Source organism: Falco naumanni, chromosome 1 (assembly GCF_017639655.2).
Source record: "Falco naumanni isolate bFalNau1 chromosome 1, bFalNau1.pat, whole genome shotgun sequence".
NCBI classification, from domain to species: domain Eukaryota; kingdom Metazoa; phylum Chordata; class Aves; order Falconiformes; family Falconidae; genus Falco; species Falco naumanni.
Genome location: NC_054054.1, coordinates 77,448,542 through 77,469,978, shown reverse-complemented (window position 1 = coordinate 77,469,978; position 21,437 = coordinate 77,448,542). Strand labels below are relative to the sequence as shown.

Sequence of the window (21,437 nt, the reverse complement as noted above, 5' to 3'; positions counted from 1 at the left end):
AAATGCCAGTCTTCAGCATTCAACTACTTGCCAAGTGCCTAACTAAAGTCAAGCTTCCAGAGGACACATTCTCCTGCCCTGCTCTTGATCTCCCCCGGGTGCTCCTGGGCTGCTTTTAAAAACTTGAGTTGTGAACCTAAGAGGCAAGACTGACCAGGCAGCTTAGTTCTGCAATTTAAAAAAAAATAAATCCTAAAAAACACAGCTATGCAGTTACTAAGAGAAATGTTGATCTGCAGATTCCTACAAAATATAACTTCATGATATTCTGATGTCAGCTTTTGTTATTTTAGGTGGTTTTATGATGAGTTCTGAATATCCAGTACTGAATGTGGCGACTAAAAATCAGGCATCAGATTTTCAGTGGACCTAAAAATTGCAGACTGGGACATTTCTGAATATTTGAGAAGGGTACTTTGTGGTTTATAAGCATATCTATTACAACAATTATTTTAACCTTTTAAATGCTACAGCACAAGCTTGAAATCTGTAAACCAAGGCAAATTTATGATTTATGAAACAACTTTTAATGCAAGCTGTTTCCTTAGGAATGTAAACTGATAAATATCATAGTGAACACATGAGAAACAACACATCTCCTTGTCCCAACAAAAGACAAAATCCTGATCACTGTGAACTCAACAGAAGATTTCACCCAATAATTTCAACTGATGGAAACTGGGAAAAAAAATTACCACTGTTTTTCCTAGAAATTTCTTGCAGTTCTGGCTGTTGCTGAGGTGAATTTCTGGACAAGTGACTTTCAGGTAGTTTCTTGGACATCTTCACAGGACAGAACTCCTGTTCTTTGAGCTCAACTAGATTTTCTGAAGTTTTAAGGTTAGTTTCCTTAGGAAACATACATGTTTGAAGATCTTCCTTCAGATCACACTCTGAAGAAGTATTTTTAATGAGAACTGTATTTTTCAGTGCACTTTCTTCTTTATCCAGAAAGTCTTCTGGAACAGTTAAATTCTTGTTAACATTTATGCCATTTGCATATTTAAGAGTTACCCAGTTCTCACTGACAACATCAGTGCATATGTCCTCTTTTGGTGCTGAGATGTGGTTCTCTGCAATCTGATTCTGCTTTTCATCAGGAGCTGCAATGGCACTGCCAGCTGCTGTGTTTGGTTTCTGCTTACTGTAGTAAACTGAACATTTGTGTTTCTTCTGAGAGTGGCTGTAGGTCGCAGGACTTCTCTTTGCTGCATTCTGACTTCTACTGGAAGAAGTGCCTACAGACAGGAAGCCCTTCCCTTTGCCTTTATCTGAGGAACTATAGGAATCCATAAATGTTTTGCAGCTTCCCCTGTAGAAAAAAATAAATCATTTGTGATTTGGTTTTATCTATGAAGCTATCATGAATTGATTTATGGGATATTTCTGCAAGAAAAGGGGGGGGCCTATTCACAAGCTGAGGAACTGCATTAGGTCTTCAATTTTTTGTACCAGCTATGGTACGCACGTGCTCAGACTTCAAACACACTTATATGCTTCACTGAGTAAGTGCCTAACTGACCATCCAAGAGGGTCAGATTCAAGGACCATTAATGTATTTTCCATTCTTTCCATGGCTGCCACACATGATGTATCCTTTACTTCCATCACATAATTTTTAACCTACGTACGACTGACAATACACAAGATTAATAAACCCTTGAGTTCTTCCATTTCTCCTTTATGAAGATCAATATACACCACAACACTGAAAGCTCTCTGAAGGAGGTTGCTTGGAACACAATCTCCTCTAAAACAGCCCACAGCAATATCAAAATACAAACAGACAGAAAGCATCACTCCACAATAAATAGGGTACGAAAAAAGGCAATTTAAAAGAAGAAAAAAGTATTTTTACTTGTAGGAATCAGAGCTGATTACGTCAACAGAGTTGCTGTTCTGCTGCGGTGAAGAACTAGGATTTGGCCTCTGTCTTGATTTCATGAACTCTGCTAGAATATACTGGGCTTGCTGGAAGGCTATCAGAATCACTCCGAGCAGGGACAAACTGCCAAAGAAAACAACAGATACTGGTGTCTACAATTCCCAGGAACATTCAGTGAAAGCTGAAAAACCTTCTAACAAGATGCACTTTTCAAGTATTTTTTTAATACATTCTAAGTGAAGAATTTACTAATTGAGAAAAACTACAGTGTAAAATAACAGTTGTAATGCTCTTTTTCATTTTTTCCTTACAGCCCTTGCTAGTTATTCTCTCCATAAAATCATTCAGCCATGAGCTCTGCCAAGAAAAAAATCTAACAAAGAAAAATATCAGTCTCAACCAGCTAATACCTGATCTGAAGATCCGTTAGAACCAAGTCTCACTACAACACAATGGCAATATATCATAGTATGATACCTATTAGTCTTCTGAGTATCTTAATTCATAACAGTTATGTCATTATATTTATTTAATACGATCTCTTTCTTTTCCTAGGGAAAATGCTGGCATAAAATGGGCTACAAATGCCACTGTACTTCTGAACCGAAACTGAAGCTGCAAAATATCCTCTCTGGTGTATTAATTACATTGCATGTAAATCGATCAGAACAAAAATCTTTGTAATTCATCAAACCACTGCCTCAATTATGCAGCATAAAACAGAATGAGAAGATCCTGATTTTTCAGATCCTTGCAGCCTCCTTCTGTTGCATCTACAACCACGTCACCCAGTCATTATTGTTGCTTCATTTGTGCTCTGTTTTCAGTGTCAAAACACCAATGCAAGCAGAAGCAGTGTGCATCAGGATCTCAGCTAGGTATATGCATCGGCACATGTATGTATCACCATGACATTCACAGTCACTGCCTGTTAGTACTGACTGCAGGAGTTCAGGGCTGGTGTGATGAAAAGACTGGATATCATCTGTGACAAACACAAAACATTCAATTCACACTACACAGTGTGGAAGGTTAATAAAGGAAGAAAAAAAACCAGTATGCATAGGATCAGAACCCTTCATTGTTGTAAAAAGGTACCAACCTCTTAAAATAAGTTAATCATGTGCAAGCAATGAGTCAGCCAACACAAGCCAAATAATCTTTCTGGGGTAGCCTATTCAGCAGTGTGCCAAGCAAAAGCTAATAATAAACATGAATATTTTTTAACAAGCGAAAGAAGCAGAAGAAAGCAGGTCTTGACTTGGTTGTCCCAAACTTTGTAAGATTTATGTTAATTTTCCAGAATGTTTAATCGACCAGTCTGCTCAATTCTATTCATGATGTTCAGATACTAATATGTTATATGTGGAGCTCTACAGTGAGGGAGCAAGTCTTCCAGCAAGGGGAACATCCAGTGGGTATTCCTGTGGGGGTATCCTAGCCCTTTTTTTTTTACCGCCTTAACACTGAAGTTTATCAGGAGGAGCAACAAGAAATGCTTGACAACTCCATCACCAGCTAATGCATCACACCTAAGATGTCACCGTCAGCTGGCAGACTCTTGGGAGACACGTGCAGTAGAGATTTAGGCCTGTCACCACTAAAAATCTAACACAAGCCAAAAGTGCTTGCTGACCTTTCACTGGCAGGTCCCTTTCAAACTGATGCAGGGGCCCTGACGTTACCTTACAAAGAGGACTGTGAGCCTCCAGAAAGACTCTTCCCAGCTGGGTCCTGGCACCACATCTGCACACAGCGGTAACAGATGGTGAGGAAGAGTCACGTTGAGCGTGAAATGGAACTCCAGGTCCGCAGCAGTCACCAGCGTAAGTTCACGGATTACCCAAGAAGATGTAAAGTCAGGAGTGAATCTGTCAGGAAAAGCAGATAGAACAGGTGTTATTTTTCCACTGTAGGGCTGAATTTCATTTTCTGAAGTCACACCGATACCAAAAAGTACAAAATAACTTTTGATTTGATAACATGAAAAAAAGACAATGAAACAAGTGACGACTGTCTGCTTAGACTACGCAGATGGCATCAACAGCTAGCAAAGATTAAGACTTTTGAGGTCATTTTCAAGCAGTAAAACACGTGATTTTATTGTGACTCTTCAGAATACTCTCATTACTGCGCATGTGCATGCAATCAACTCACGAAGCAAATGGTTCGTTAACCAAAACACTCTTTACCAAAAGCACAGCTGTCTAATGTACAGGCAGCATTACTTTGGAAACGGGCCAGGTACTACAGTTAAGTCTAGAACAAGGCGGGAAAGATAGGGAAAGCAGAAGGAAACATCAGATTTGTCTCTTCTTCCAGTTACTGTCTTGACCATCTCATTGTTCTGTTTGACTGCCATGGGTACTGCTAGAAGGTATGACTTGCCTTTCCAGTCGGTAGAGGTGACACGCTGTATATGAAACTAGAGTTACTGTAATACAGCAATATTAACTATACTGATGTTTAACTCATTAATTTCACTCGACAGGATTTTAGAAAGAATCAATTCTAGACTATGTGTAATGTTAGGAAAACATGACTAGATTGTGGCCAGGCTACTTGGAACAAGCTAGGGAACAACAATCAAATAAGTAAAAAAAGCCAGTGGCAAAGCATTTCTTAATCTTTTACTGTGACCACTCTTTTGCTTTGATTTATTACTTCATAATGCACTGATAAAAGCACGTGTGCTACTTGCTTTTTAAAAAAATGGATTCTTTTAAATAAACATTATTGCATTATCAATTTGTTAGTGTTACCCTTACTGAAAAGGAGAAATTCTTATGAAATCTGCATTCAAAGCTCACCAAATTTTGTGTATGGGTGTGCTACTGGAGTGTCTGTTACTGAAATTAATTATTCAAAATTTCCATTTAAGTTAACTTGTCAGCAAATTTGTCAGTGCTTACACAATGCTGATCTCTCGTGATGAGTTCTGAGCCAGGAAAAATTCCTGACAGTCTAACACTTCAAATCCATATCCTTGGCAACTGTAACCATTGATTTTCATTGACGAAATTGTTATAGGAAGAGGCCCGATATTCTCTACTTTGAAGTTCTTCGTAACGGATAGAATTTGCTTGCTGTCCTTCAGTTCTTAAAAGGGGGGAAAAAAAAAGAAGAAATATTTTACAGTGCTTAAAAATTATTTTCTTACGTTTATAAATAAATCACTATCTATACTTTCATTCTAATAAAAATTCAGAAATGACCAGCATTTTAATACAGAGTGTTTTGTAGTAGCGTACTTCTAGAATTTGTAACTATCCTCAGTCAGTGTTTTGAGAAAACAGAATCTACACCTCTCATGACCAAGCTCTTCACCTTTTTCTATTTCAACATTCCATTTACCTAACATTACTGTACCATATCAGTACCACTATGGAGTAATGCAGCCAGCTACAAAATCAGAGACCTGTTTCTTCTTACTCACGTCGTCTGCAGTCCATTAGTGTAGCTTCTGGCACCTTGAATCGAAGAGATCCTCCTGCACCAGGTAATCTTCCCCCTACTTTAAGCAATTCTTTGGCTCCAAAGCCTTCTACACTGACCACATCCAGAACAGTCAAGTTGTTTCTGCCATAATATAAGAATCAAGCAATCAGCCACTGTAACACAAATGGAGCTTGCAAAATCACAGCTTCGCCATCTGCGTAGCAACCCAAGACAACAGTGTTTCAGTAACAGAATCAGCAGCCACACCTGGATAGGTTTCCCCTAAATACAAACAGGATCACTCCAGAACCAGTCACCAGTAAATTTCTGACAGTGAAGGAACAACCTTTGTGACCACTGCCGCTGGATAACAACAGTACCACCTAGTAAAAATGATAGCTTCCTCCATAAACTCCTCTTTTCCTCCCAAGATAACCAATGTGTGGTTCCACATTAGACTCACTGAATACTTAAGTCCTATCATTATGGAGTTAAGTTGATAATAGCAAAGCCACGTAATGTGCTGCTCTCTCAACTCAAAATTGCCTCAGTACATATGCATTTTATAACCCACTCATCACCTATTAAGAAAAAAAGGCTCTATTTTTTAATGATTGAGACATAAGGCACAAAGATTATTTAAGCAATTTTTATTAAACTGGAGGATTCAGACTTTCAAATTTTGACCATTTGTCTTTGCTCCAAGATTTGGCAAATTCATTTTTACCCTGCGTTGTTTGATTCTCACTTACAACTGAAACTTGGCTTACCTGATTAAAATAAGGGAAGCTACTCTTCTGTAGTCAACCGGTGTAAAAATCACACCAACTTTTCTGGTTTCCAGTGGCTGTAAACTTAACCAAAGCAGCTCAGAACTGCATTTCTTGTTGATAAGATCCTCTTGATGTGCATTCTGTTAACAAAAATGCACTTCTTACTCACAGAAAACATGTGTGTTTGAAGATCTCAACAAAGAAAGCACTACATCTTCACTTAGCACCACATAAGACATTTTTGGCATGGTGCAATAACTGCTGACTAACATGTCATACTAAAGCATTTCAATTTGACAACACGAATCATCAGATAAGGTAGTTTATTTGAGCAAAAGTTCATATTACTGCACTTATTATGAGGAATGTATTACTTCATTATTTTTTTTTTTTGAAACAGCTCTTACTTGCTCAGATGGAAAAGAAATCATACAGTTCTTTCATATTATAGGGATCCTGAAACACTTCACAATGCAATGAGAACTGACACTTTACTGATTACACAGGGAAATGTGACAACCATTATACCCTCAGTGTAAGACCTGCAACTTGATTTAAGTGAGAAAGGGACTGTTGACAAATATGTTGAGTCACTGGGAACAAACCAAAGTGAACTCGCTACCACATTAATTGAAGACCAGAACTACCAGAAGTTCACTGAGCCTGTAAATCTTGTACATTTTTTTGATTTATTTTTTCAGTACTGCTGTTTGTTCTTTTTCTTTTGTTTTTTAAAAAATTAAGATACCCCCAAAACTTTCTATTCCAGAACTTTTTCTATTTTCTATTCCTTTTAGGGGTGATCAGACACCTACAGCAGTCAAAACCACCATAAACATTACAAAATGGGCTCTCGCTTGGTTGTTTTTCAACTTATGGCTGCGGTACTACTGGCTTTTCTGATTTTTTCCAGTCCAAAAGGCTTTTATTCTTAGTCTATTTTAAGAAAAAAAAAATATACAAAAAAGTTTCAGAACCTGCATTTAACAGTCAATATTTATTAAAAGCAAACCATGTATGGCATTTGCAAACTTCACCCTGTCACTCCCTACAAACAAAGACACGCATGCACTCAAATGTGAGCCTAACAATTCGTTACACATGTATATAAAGTGACTAGGGAAATGACGACAAATTCAAAAATGTAAATATTAACAACTAGTGATTTGGTTAACAAGCCAAGATTCATCTCGTACATGCTGAATACCTATCTAACCATACATGTTCCCCCTAGCTCTTCTAGTCTCTAATGAAAAACAGATATTACACACATTGATGTAAAGATCTACTACTATTTTTCCATTTGGTCAAGAGTATGGTGTATGGGACTGTGGTAACTCAGTTCCACCCATTCTATCCATGTACTAGTGGAACTACCTTCTCTTTTTCAGCATGTGCCTACAGGCTAGGATTTATGAACTGCTGTCTCCTCTCTTTTACAACTACTCTTAACTGTTGCCAGAAAGGAAAGGTCAGCTTTGATTACTGTAGCAAACAGTCTTTTCTTTTTATAAGCTACTAATCTTTCACTAAGGTCTTAAAGCCTATATGCAGAAACATGTAACCTACATAGGACATTAAAGATGTGGCTGCAGCATGCCCAGACAGCAAGGAAAATATGTCAATTCCAGGCTTTTGCACAAACTCCAAACCCAGGAAGAAATTCTCTGGGTACCCTGGACAGTACTCTGGTTGTCAGTATATGCCAACATCCCTGATACAGCATCTTCTCTATTTCTCTTATCAATGACACAACATCTCAGGGTTTAACCACAGCTCAGCACTGGTGTGACAGAGTCAAGTGTTATCAATGCCCATGTTAAAAATGAGGCAATGAGAATCAGAGCACACCATGCCATTCCAACAGGAATCTGGGAGTTGCAATGAGACTGAGATGAAGCGCAGAAATCCAGCCTTCTCCTCCCTTGAACTATCATCAGCTAGCTTCTGACATCACTGACTCAAAAGCCTGTCATTTCGCTAACTGTAAGTCCCAACACCGAACGTAAACGGTGGCCTTTTCAACACGTACACACATGCATGCAGGCATGCACACACTCCCTCCTTATAGCTGTTTTTAAAACACTCAAACTCTGGAAAAAAAACAATAACTGCAAAGATACAAGCCTAACAGGAGAATCACAAAAACACAATTAAATTGTTGTAAATAACACTTGGGAACAACTCAGATGTAGTGTAGCTAGAAAAAGCTTTTTCTAGTGTGTCAGACCACTTCTATCAAAATTAGCCAACTTACCTTGGGAGAACATTCATCCATGAGCTTGAATTCAGTGGTTGTGAAATTAATAGCTTGCACATTTATGCCAAACCTGAATAAACGAAAACAAACAAACAAAAAGCATCTCAAATCAGTCTGTCAGAACTACACCGACTTATATTTAACATGCTGGCTTTTATTCTTAAAAAAAGAATGCTTTTACAACTGCATTTTAGCAGATGCGAAATACAGTGGAAATGCAGGCCAGCATTTTAACAGAATACACTACCAATCATTTTAGGTGGATTCTACACATTTGGAAAACAGGCAAATGGCTGGGCACTTTAGATCTCTCAGCAAAGCTGCCGATAAACTGCAGACACAATAAAGAAATAAAATTTCTAAGCCACACAAACACAAAAGCCCCAAATCTTTTTCTGCTCGCATAACTTCTAATAAATAATCATTATCAAATCTCATTAATTTACTCTAATATCCCTCTTGCTGCTCATGATTTTTATGGGATAAATTCCTATTGTCTTTCACATACTTTGTAAATCAACTTCATTTACAGCAGCTGATTATTACCTGACAGCAAATTATAAGCATGTGACATTAAGGCATTAAAAACAGATATAAGAAAACCAATAAGTAAAATTTACATTTTAGAGGACTAATGGATCTCCAGCCACTGACTTGGAAATTCACTTGTCACAACTTTCTATGACATTAGCTTAAAAAAGAGCCAGTTAGCAGACATGATTTCTGGTAAACCTAGATCTGCAGAAAGGAAAGTGTGCAGATGAAGAGAAAATGTAATTTCAAACCGCAAGAAAAAGGTTATGTGGAAATTATATTTAGTATGCAAACTGATGTAGTTATTAATGTGTGTGTATATATGCACATACACATATATACGTAAAGAGATGAGGTTAAAGAAGCAATTACACCGGGATTTGAACCCCCAAGCAGCGTGTTACACTTAAGCACGTGAGCAGTTCCACTGGCTTCAACCAAACAGCCAGCCCTACCAACTACACAATTTTTCAAGGTGTGACAGCCAGGGCTTACTTTGGTGAACTTCAACCCACCTCACCACACCCCTTTATACTGTTCATCAAATTTATCTAGATTTCTCATTAGATCTTCTGAGTTCTAAAACAGAAAGTTCAAAACAGCGTAGAAACATTTGCTTAGCTGGCCCTAAACATTTACAGTTGGGGTTCCTGGCTCTGGACCTTAATTCTTCTTACTGGCTCCTGTTTCCTCTTCTTCAACTACATTTTTTACCTAAGAAAAAACTAAGAAAACTTCCTCTAGTGGGAAGGTTGAGTTACCTTCCTCCTCACTGTTTAGTCTACAGACTCTCTAATACTTCCCAACCAGACTTGCAGGAGATGCACACCCCCAATTCTGCAAGTTGCTCCCCTCACCCAGGCAGCTTGCACAAGCTTGCACTAAGCTTCAGATCTTAAAGGATGACCAATTAGGTTTTGGCCGGCAAACAAACTTGCTGAAAACATGCTCAGTTTGGTTTTAAGAATGATCAGGTGCATTACAAAGTCATGCATCATATAGGGAACTGCTCTAAATGTGATTATGTCTTCCAAAAATGGGTCAGAATGTTGTCTCCACCTAAGCTGCACTTGGAATAATTAAAACAAACAATAAGCAACAATCATAAGGCATGGCAAATAGATCTTCTAAATGGGAAAACAGTACCCTGAAATAGTTATACTCATTACCATTTGTTGAGAAGATTCAGTGAAGCTTGGGGATCAGGGTAGTAAGAAAGAGGCAGAAGCTGCAGCGTAACTGGGAAGGATGAAGGGTTTCTTAGTACAAAGTATTTTACCTAAATGGAGGGGAAAAGAAAAAAACAACACACTTGAAAATTGGAAGGTAAAATAATTCAGCACTGGTAACATGTTCTGTGTTTTCAAGGGATCGAACCTGGCTTCTGTCTTAATGCAATATAATCATACGTGCACAAAACTGCATGGAACAGCAGGACACGTCACCACGTCATCATCGGCCAAACCAACTAAGGGTGCTTGAAGAACTGTATGTGCAAAAATACAGATCTCCCCTGCGCCCCAAACAACCCTTTCATTTGGATTAACACAGGCAGACATGAACAATGCTCTTCCACAGAAGAGGGTGATGTTAGTGAAGGGCCACCCTTCCTTACAGAAGTCTGAACGCAAGCAGGTTATACACATTACTATAATGACTAACAATTAAACGGCACAAAAGGAATATTGAGGTAATGCACAACAAGCACATCTGGCCCAGGCTAGTTTAGTAGTGACCTAAATCTGACAAACGAGAAAGAAACAACCATGAGGTGGTTGGAAAACACATTGCTCTGCTGATCTCTCAAGCGTTGTGCCTCTCACAAATGCTTTACCTGCTTCTGCTACGTAAGGCAGCGGCATGAGGAATGCCATTCCATAACCACACGCAGCATTAATGACAGTACACCCTATCCCCAGTCTCTTGTTCAATTATTTTTATCTTATGCATGTAAACTTGTACACTGATAGCAACTCTGAACAATTGTTAGTTAAGACTACACTGCTTTACTCCTCTTCCGTATTAAAGTATTACAACTAGGTAGTTAGAGAACTCAAAGAGCCAAAGGGATACAAAACTGGTGTCTTAAATTAGACTTCAAAACATTGATCTACAAGCAGTATGAACACGTAAGCACCACCAAATGTTAACCGCACACTTTGTTATTAAACGAGCTAAGCATATATCAATTCAGAAAAAGCGTAACAACCATCCTCACCATACTACTTTTAACGGCTGTGGCACTGAAGTTGAGGGTAAGGCCAGGTTCTGTAGTCAACCGTGGCAAGAAAAAGGCAAAGGACTCCTCTTTCGGCTTCTTCTGGTAAATAAAGCGAGCTGATCCTAAAATACTTCTTCTGCTTTATTGGCAAAACCAGAAAACTTTGTTAATTTTATTTTCTTTTTTCTTCCAAACAAAGAACAACAACAACAAAAAAGTAAAAAGATGATTTGCCAGGACCTACAATTATGTCAACTAATCTTTGATTGAAAATGTTCTTCACAAAATAAAGCCCATAAAGCTGTTACCTAGTAGTACAGAGTCAGTGTAATTTACGTGCATCCCTTGAGGGTCCACTTTTCCACCTGCAACACGACTAGTTTTCAAAGCTCCACCTCTTTATTCTGGAAAGGGGCCAATGTCACTGATGCGCCACCCTTACAAGAATTGCTCAGTCACAGTGACTGCATCCTCCCCAGCATCCCCAGTATGCAGTATCCATTAGGGCAGGGACTAAATACCATAAAAGATATTGAAAGATCTTGATCCTGAAAAGACTACTATACCACCTCGTTGGACTCACACAATTTCATAAATGACGTGGTAAGACATGCTCTGCCTGCTTTCATACTGGGTAGCTGTGGTGGGGTTATTATACTCAGAACATTATTTACATTCTGAAGTTTGGGAATCTGAAACATTTACTCATGGCTGGCAGCGCCTTGAAATGGAAGCTGGGGGTGTCTGGGGTACTCTGCAACTCCAGCTGCTTCAAAGTAACTAACTTTTAAGTGCAGGTAGGTCAAAAACGTTTTTTCTAATTAAAAATACTTCAGAGCAGAAATATTATTTCTTACAACACTGTACTGGCTTGAATTAAGAACCTCAACAGATGCTATACAGACCTGCAGGCTTCCCCATGTCTTATTTTTTGCCATCTTTCATAAAGGTCACTTGCAAGCTCAGAATCCACATCCCAGGCAGAACGGTCCAGAGACAGACTCTTTTGCCAAAGCAGATTTGCTAAAACAATAACAGATTTTTCATATTTTTACAGAGATAACATTTACTCCTTTCATCAATCTACTTCTGAACATGAGTAATCAGTACCTGCAAAGGGTCTTGACACAAAAATAGAAAAAGGTAACCACTTTCTCCCTTCAAAGCAAGCATATGTGAGGGTATATATATTATCGTACAAATCTGATTCACTTAAAGAAATTATCTGAGAAACAACAGCAGTTCTATATGCGAACAAGAGTATGGGTATTGCACAAGCTTTGTATGCTCTAAGTAAGCCCATTTTATTGCTGCTGTTTCTAATGGATGCCATTGATAAGTCATCATGTTATCAGTATTCTTTACACAGAACTCTCCACTGATGCCAATCAAGTACCAAGATTATATACTAATCTCTACCTAGTGGTACAAAATTATAATATCACAGCACAGCAGGGAGCAAAACAAAGCCCAGTTTGGCAGAAATGGTGTTTTCATTTCAGCTTCTCTTTCTGGTGTGCTGGTAATTGTCTCAAATTCTTCTTAAGATAAAATTGCAAGGCTTTAAATCAGTCTAAAGATTAATGCCTTTTAGAAAGAGTAGACTCACATTGGTTCAGGCATTTTCACATAGCAGAAAGGAGTTAGAAAAACAACTTTCTTCTGAAAGAAAACAGAAATGGCTTATTTTGAAAATACATGCACTATTTTATAATCCTTAGTGTCTGAAGTAACCAATTGAGATTAACGATGATTGGAATAATGCAGTTCTTTAGGTCAGTATTTTCAAGCTTGTGCGTTAGACTTTTCTATTTAACAAATACTAGTATCCTCAATCAGAAGGCAGAATATCTGTACGTAAAGATCTGATTACGTGTATTTTTAGAATGGAAGGAATGTAAGCAGGAAGGACTCACTTCTAGCAGCAACATTCCTTTATACAGATTAAAAAAAAAAATAATCAACAAACAAAACTCTAACACTTGTTTCTAAGATATGTACCTAAGTGTGCATAGGTATCAGTAATTCTTCAAGCCACATGTCTCCATATGTCATCTTAATTCTCACCTCAACTCTCCTTTTTACGTTTGACTGATTACTATCGCCTTCTTCATAGCCTCATATGAAAATGCATTTTAGGAAAGCATCATCTTGAAAAAACACTCAGCAGAGCACTCAAACGTTTACAGCCTATGGCACCCAGCTGCCTACTGAAAATCCTTACTGAGCAGAGTTTAAAAAAACCTCCACTATTCTGAATCAGCTTTCATCAAATTCAACATTCATCAGGCAGTATCATGCCCGTGTAATACCTAACACTGTATTCTGGAAAATGCCAGCCAGGTATTTAAAACGGCTCCCAGCATTACAGTATCTGGGGGTAGATTCCTCAGTTCCAGAAAGAATGAGACCCCTTCTTTCTATTTCACATGATGCACCATTAAGGATGCTGTCTTATAAGCCTGATAATCATCTTTCACAGAAATCTATGAAATTATTGCTGCGAGAAACATATTTAACTCTGGCTAAAGGCAGAATATTGGTCAACATTTGTTTTTCATCAAAGACTTCCCAGGATCTGGACCCAGAGTATGCACATTTTCTAATCATACTGAGCTAGTTGACAGCTTTATCATTCTACCTCAACATCTCCAGACAACATGTGTATGAAGAAAGCAAGGAGCAGTACATTACCAATGAGAACTTACAGGACAATATTAAGTCCCCAAAAAATGTTTCAAGACAGAACAATAGCTTAGCATGTGCTATAGAATAAAAGGTATGAAATACTGCACAGTGTACTCAATACAGGTCACTGAAATCGCTTTATATACTCCCAGAAAAGTAGATATTTTTAAAAGACATAAAACTAAGTACTTGTAATGAGAATACTGAGATTGTTCATACAAGTCCTGATACATAAAATGAATTTTCTATAATAAACCTACTGTCAGATGCCAAAAAAACCCAAGACAAGCCTACCTGAATCAGACTTTCCCAAGTAACACTGAATATCACAGTAGGCAGTTGCTTCAAAACGAAGATCTCCCTGCTGGAAAAACAAAACAAAACCTACAACTAAGATATGGCAAAACAAGAGGACAAATTCCAGTTTCTCAGTGCACAACTTGGGTAAGTCAAAGACGACAATGAAGGCTGTGTAGAGAACTGCAGTTCCATCTCTGTTCAGCTCTGGGGGCTTAAACTCTCAAGCTACAGAACGCTTTTCACAGAGAGGTCTGGTACTGAGTTTTTCTTTTGGGACTAAGGGACATGTTTCTGGCCTAAGAAAGAGGCTGCTGCAGTTTGGTTTGCAGTGCACAGTCATCATTCAACACAACTGAATACGGTACCTTGGACACAGTCGAATATATCTGCAGAGGTATTTCAAACATTACTCCCACATTTGTGGTCAAACAAATACTAGAAAGCACATTTGTTACAACGTCTTTCACACTGAGCTTCAAAGAAAATACATTCCAGCAGCCTGGAGGTAGAGTCAAAGGTTCGGCAAAGTTCAGAATCTAGAAAGAATCAAATGACAACTGAATTAAAATTGGTACAAGTATTTTTGGTGCAAGCAGTACCTTGAAGAATGTAAACTTTCTCTTCCTTCATGTTTTTGCTGTTATTACACACACATATGTGCCCATAACTGATCCAAGCAGTGCACATATGTAAATCTCCTATCTAAATATACGAAGAGCCAATTAGATGCCTACATCATATGCTTATTCATAAACCAGATTTGCCTGGTTTGAATCAAGCAATTGCACGAGTAAATTATTGGCTTCGCCTTCTAAACTTCAAAGCTCATCTACGTACGAAAGACTTCCATTACCATTACAGCCTATGAAGAAATGCTGAATCCTATAGAGCACAAACACATGCAACAATTCTGAGAACAGAGCAATGGTCTATAATTTGATGCATCTGTAGCTGCAATTCAAATGAAAGAAAGTTGCTAATAAAACAATACAAAACCAAGCCGGACAGTGAATAATTCCTATTGAGAGAGTGAGCTTGTCAGAACTTAACAGTTACAGGTTTACATATACCTTTATTTTTAACTGATTTTAACCAGCTCTGAGAATACAGAGCTCTTCAAACAATCTATTCTGTATGTCAGAGTACTGTATCCTTCATCAAAGACAAAACATCATATGAAGCAGAAATAATACTTACCTTTAAAATGTTCTTCACTTCTCTGGCGATGAAGACTTCATTCAGTTCAATGCTGAAGTCAAAATTGTTTGTAAACCATATGGACCAAAACCCTGAAGTATTATGGTGTGGTTCTATATGAAACAATGCTGCAGAAGGATCTACGTCAAAATACCTGTAAGTAAATACAGAAATAAAAATAAATACATCTGCAATTGTCCTTGAGCACGCATAAGCGGTCCACAGAAGAGAACTGTAGTATTCCAGCATAACAAGGCTCTTTTAAGGTTTTAAGGAGAAAGAACAAAATTATTTCCTTTGGAATACCTACATATAATATCAGAGTAAAAATTGACAATTACAGTATAAAAGAGGTAGGCAGGTAATCACTCTACCCCCTTGCTATGCTATAGTACAACATTGCCTACTGCTCCGTGATGTGGTAGTTTTGATGAAGTTAGCAAAAGATGAATGAAGAAAAGACTACAAATTTTTTCTGTAACTATCCTGCTTCTGCACTGGAGTGGAAATTTTATCACAGACTCTAAGCAACATTTATATGATATGGGCTGCTAAGGCGTCTCCTAAATTTCTTCCTGGATAAACTACAGAACTATTGCTTGAAATATCACGAGTCCGTTTCGGCAAACGACACAGCAACAGTAGGAAGAAGCCTCTTCACTGTCCTTGGAATCGCTGGGTGACAAAGCAAGTTAATCTCATCTCTTAAAAGTAGGGTACAGTATTATTCTTGTAATATCAGTGAATGTTAACAAACAAACAAAAATCCACTGTCAACCTACCCCTCCATCACAGGACAGGAAAGACAGGCTTTTAGTGTTGCAGTGCCTTCCAACAGATTATTCCTCTTGCTGTCAGCGTAGGGACTTTCCCTGTCACAGGATGCAGCTGGGCAAAGAACAGACACGCAGGAGAACACATCAGCCAGAGCGAAAGCACATCTACAATGATTTTTATGTGAGGATTTGGAAGAACACTACAAAGTGGAATATTTGCTGATCCAATTCTCACATAGGTGAGCAAAGCATCAAATTGCTTATGTCCTAATTTCAGAGGTTCCAAACCTTGCTTTAAGAAGAATTTATGAATGCTATACACCTTCAAAAAACACGCACAACAAGGTCAAGAAGAGTGACCTGATCAGTTTTAACCACGTGCCACTGGCACAGCAATTCTTACTTATCCGTGCACACCACCTCTTTTTAATAAATCAAAATTGTTCTGAAAAAAAGAATGACTTAATATATATTCCCTTCTTTCCTATTTCTTGCCTTTTTTTGCTAGGAAAAAACAAGTCCCCGAGTATCATTATGAAAGCAGCCTGCTTCACAAATGTTTAAAGTCTATGCACTGCAGTCTAGTGGTCAGAATAGGAAACAGGCTGGAGTTAGCAATGCTTAAATGTTAATCTTTGCTCTTCCACAAACATGCCTGGTCTCAGGCAAGCCGCTTCAATGATCCTGCCAAGAAATGTCATAGAAAATGACCACCCAAGCACAATAGCCTTTTTAGAAAATACATTGGAAACAGAAAAATAACCACAAATTATAAAAGTATGCTGAAAAAGCATATTCAATAATTATGCTTACTGTAAAATCAGCTAACATTTTAGCAAACGTTTTCTTCCCCTTTTTGAAATATGTATAGCTTAGAGCCTTCAACTGGCATAAGAGGAAGCATATATACATAAAAATGGTGGAAACAATTAGCAGAAAGAATTCATCGTCCTTCTCAAAAGTTCAGACAAGTTGATTTTGAGATCTTTCAGGGTCTTTATCTGCTGGAAAAAGCTACCCTTTTGTAATCAAATCCTGTTTAATCATATTATCTGTAAGTATACATATCCTGTACCTTTACAAGGAATAGAAGCAACTTTTGTAAAGTTAGTAGATGATGAAGATAGCAGTACTGGCTCAAACTCCACAGGTGATGTGTCTTTTTGTGACAACTGCCGTATTCCCTGCATGAAGACAAGACACAATAATCCTTCTAGCAGTACTACCATTATTATTGTAGCTCCTGTATTAGTGCATCCTCTTGTCATATTTGCAAGCCAATATCTGCCATTTTCTCACATCTTCTAAATCAACCCCTGGATTTTTATTCAAGTTAACAGCTCTCATGTCTTAAAAAAACCAAACAAACCATCACTGAACTACAACTAATCATCTAAAAGATCTATTAGATGTTTGCCACCACCAAAATCAATCTGCCACTAGAGAGTAAGCCAGTGGGCTGATTAATTTCCCAATGAAATTCAACACCCTAAAACACAACATCCTGAAGCCCATGATTACCTGTATATGCACAAGGCTGTTCCCAGAATGCATGACATACACATCTACTGAGGAATCACCTGTCCAAAAGAATGAACACGGAGGTAAGTTCACAAGGATTGAAACATTCTTGCTTTGTCAGATACTCCTATGAGCAGCAATCCTGATTTAAAATTTAAAAATCTTTGTGTGACAGCTACCCTTGTGAAAAGGAGAAACTATTCATGTCTTGAGCTGGCGATTGTTTCATAAAGGAGTAAAAATCCACTCAACAAGGCTTTTGGCCGCAAATATAAAGTCAAGCATCAACAGGGAATCTTCCTTCACAGCATCTTAAATTCAAGATGGACCACAACTCCCCCCCTTTGCTACAGGCAGGGAGACAGGAGGCACAAATGAAGAAAAGAAGGATGGCTGACACTGCCATAAATTTTCTAAGTCTAAGGGCCACCCTACCAATAGCACAACAGAGGCCAGTAAAAAACTCTTGCGTACATGCACACAGCTATGCAAGATCCTGGCTCACCTCCTTCGAACAGCAAACATTCTCCAGAGACAATGTGAAGCCAGATTTGGTGCTTAACAGCTTTTGGGCTTAAAACAGGAATTGTCCTATCACTTGGTAGGGTAGTGTTGTATTGACTAAAGCAATAGCAGATAGGTTTAACTCAGCTTTCACCTGCTGATAAGGTGGTACAGCTATTTCACCTGCTGATAAGGTGGACTACTCTTTGCCACTGGCAAAGCTATGTTCTCATCCACAAGACACTACGAAGATGTAGAGCACCAAAAGAACAATAGACAACTATTATACCAGGGTGGTCACCACACTTCCATGAAGGAAGACTGAGTTCTAGCCCTGGCTTATACCTGAATTACACCAGTAGGTGCAGGCTGACATAAAAGGACATTCTCTCAATTCACCAGGCACAATTTCTAATAAGGAGAGGGCTTTACTCAGCTGCTTGAAAGCAAAACTACATGTACCAGCTTCCAAAAGAGGGTTCAAGATGTTCACTGAGTGAGCAGATGCTCCACATACCCTGAGCGGTTTAAAGCACGTAACTCTTCTTCAACCTTTCCAGCTGGCTAGCTCCCCTGTGCAGACCTTGCCTACCTGCTGTCCCACTCTAGGTGCTAACACGCGCTGTACACTGAGACTAACACAGCACCTTGCCTTCTGTCGTATCCTTCCCTCAGGACCACGTCTCCCATTTAATCACACAAGCAGAAGGCAAGCAAGCATTGCTGTTTGATATGGTAAAGCCACCAGCAGTACTGATGAAGCAAGACATGGAACTTTCCACCAACAGCAAGTCCAAAGGGCTTACATGACCAACCTCTAACACAGCGAGGATTGCATTATACTTAACAGAAAATAGCCTTAAGAACATACTTCTTATGTTATCTTTAAGCAGCAAAAGTGTTAACAGTGAGCACCCCGACATGACAAATATGAACAATCCCCTACCAGCAACAGAAGAGAAGTACATTCACAACTCAACATTAACAAAGCACTGGCATCTCACCAGCAGGAAAACAAGGTTTACAGCAGGCTTTCCATTTCAGTTTCAGCGCTGTCTAAATATCACATCACAGAATAGGCACAGAAGGAACAGTATATCTTGTTTTGTGACTATATCTTCAACAGAATTTCTCAAAAGACAAAAAGATACTTAAACTAGTATGCTAAAAATATTATTTTAAACCGGATTCTTAAGCAGGTCCTTCTTCTCCTTCTTCAATCATAAGTAAAACTGGCAGATATTGTAAAAAAAAAAAAGAGCTATTCAAACAGACTGCAAAGCCCTACAAATAATTTAAAATCCCCTGGATTTAGAGGACTTCTTCACCCAATAACCGTAGCATAAAAAAACCGCAAGGAGTTGATTGTTTTGCCTGTGGAATTCTAATTTACAAGAACAAATGATGAGTGCGCCTGTATTACCGCATTACCCTACTTTCCACAACGGCCACTATCCCCAGTACTGTACAAACTTCATAGTCCTATTATGGTTAATTTAATTAACGGGAAACCAGAAATGCAGTTGTAGAAAATGAAGGACCATGACATCCTTCCATACCATTTAAGCAAATGCATAAGCATGGGGGACTAAAGACTGGAACAGATGTAGCTTACAAGTTTACTATCGTTACCTTTATGAAGACTGCGCTTACAGTAACTGCCCTAAACAAAATGGCTGACAAGCTCTGTTTAACTAAACTGATTTGTCTTCCCTTACTCGCAACATCTGACTCACACTGAATTTGATTCAGTTTAGCCCATCAAATTACAACTTAGGTAATAAAATCAAGTTCTACTGCGATTAACAGTTGTATTTAGGACTTACCCGAGGTCTTCGTTTTTTCCATTGCTACGTAAACTACAAAAAGATTCTCCAGTAAGTATTGCCTGTGCTCCACAAAATCTTGTTGGGCATTTTCCATTCTTACCATTAAGCTCATTTCTAGCAGCACTGGGTCACCGGACATAAAACAGCAACTCTGGAGCGAGACAAGGAGATATGGTGTGTGTGTGGTGGCGGAGGGAACAGGAAAAATTCATTATAGTAAGATATCTTGAGAAGTTAATCAAAGGTATTATCTAACAAACAAGGTTTGCAGCACCAAAGGGCTAGCAAAACAGGAGTAATTAGGACCTCTGCTAAAATCTCAGCAGAAACCAAAGACACAGCGGGTACAGACAGCACAGCAAAAACAAAGATGAAACCCAACTAAAACAGACACTGGACCTTGAAAGAATGCAAATTTATACTGTCTTAGTCAGTCTCACCTCAGGGACTGCAAAACAGTTTCCTTTGTAAAATCCTCTGCCTTCAATAATGTGTGCCATAAACAGACTGATGCATGTGTCTTAATGGTAGGAAGACAGTTCATGTTCCCTGGTCTGTTTATAGTTAATTTTTCCAAATCTTGTGTTTTTTGTCTCCATTTCTCACTGAAGTAATTTTAAAAAAACAAACATACATGTACAATTCTTAACAGAAAACACTGCCTGGCTAGAATACTTCAGATAAATACAAATAGGATCCTATTTCCTTCTCTAAGTAGTGGCTGCTGTTAAGACAGCGGAGTCTTGGCAACTACAAAGACAGGACAGCATTTCACAAAAAATTAGAGCCAACAAATCAAAACAAAACTAGACAATCAACGGTGAGTAACATAAATCGGTCCTGCGAGGCACCATGAAGGTTACTAAAATGCTCTGATGCCCAACTGGGAGGACTAATTTGGTCGGGTGGAAGAGGAGGAGAGACCCCCGGCCCCCGGCAGGGGGGCTGCTCTCCGAAGCTCCCCCAGAACACCTCCAGCTGACCTGGAGTGCTGCAAGGAGGCACAGCGGGAGTGGGGAAGCATCTCTGGGAACAAGGTGTCCGTTCACCACTCGCACAGCACCCAAGAAATCCTCAGCACTTGGAATGGCTGCCAGGAGCTGGAGCGAAGGCTGCTGTGAAGACCGGAGCGCAGGGATGGGGTGCCCTCGGGAAGCTCGCAACAGAAAGCGGGCAACCACACTGCGCGCCATCTCGGCCACTCAGGTGCCCTCATGCCTGGCCTTACCCACCAACCAACGCAAGGATCACACACGGGACTAACACAGCGCAGGACCCCATGCAACGTGCAACATACAGAGAAACACCTGCGGAGCCTGGGCCTCCTCGCGCCTGACGAGAGAAAGGTGCCGCAGACGGCGGCACGGGCCTATGCGTCTGACCCAACAATCACCCCACCGAGCACCGCCGTGGCTGCCAGCCAGCGCCCATCTACTGTGTGAGGGCGTTTGAGGAGAGAGCGCAAGAGGAGCTTTGGATGGCACTGCCCAGGAGGAGCAGACCTCCTGTCC

At 39.2% G+C, this 21,437-nt stretch overlaps 1 protein-coding gene across 4 annotated transcripts in view; it reads right to left on the bottom strand.

Moving 5' to 3' along the window:
* TMEM131L (transmembrane 131 like) overlaps window positions 1-21,437 on the bottom strand; it is an 82,945-nt gene that overhangs the window by 14,084 nt on the left and 47,424 nt on the right. For 3 of the 4 annotated variants that reach the window (XM_040600516.1, XM_040600533.1, XM_040600543.1), the window contains 17 exons: window positions 19,924-20,077; window positions 17,594-17,652; window positions 17,148-17,256; window positions 16,079-16,184; window positions 15,297-15,450; window positions 14,465-14,635; window positions 14,094-14,163; window positions 12,017-12,134; window positions 11,109-11,250; window positions 10,060-10,169; window positions 8,354-8,426; window positions 6,094-6,236; window positions 5,322-5,464; window positions 4,798-4,984; window positions 3,571-3,756; window positions 1,859-2,008; window positions 696-1,312 (listed from right to left, as the gene is read on the bottom strand). In XM_040600516.1, the coding sequence (XP_040456450.1) occupies window positions 696-1,312; window positions 1,859-2,008; window positions 3,571-3,756; window positions 4,798-4,984; window positions 5,322-5,464; window positions 6,094-6,236; window positions 8,354-8,426; window positions 10,060-10,169; window positions 11,109-11,250; window positions 12,017-12,134; window positions 14,094-14,163; window positions 14,465-14,635; window positions 15,297-15,450; window positions 16,079-16,184; window positions 17,148-17,256; window positions 17,594-17,652; window positions 19,924-20,077 (2,692 nt within the window). The remainder of the gene's footprint in view (window positions 1-695; window positions 1,313-1,858; window positions 2,009-3,570; window positions 3,757-4,797; window positions 4,985-5,321; window positions 5,465-6,093; window positions 6,237-8,353; window positions 8,427-10,059; window positions 10,170-11,108; window positions 11,251-12,016; window positions 12,135-14,093; window positions 14,164-14,464; window positions 14,636-15,296; window positions 15,451-16,078; window positions 16,185-17,147; window positions 17,257-17,593; window positions 17,653-19,923; window positions 20,078-21,437) is intronic. The other variant, XM_040600524.1, reaches the window with a different exon arrangement.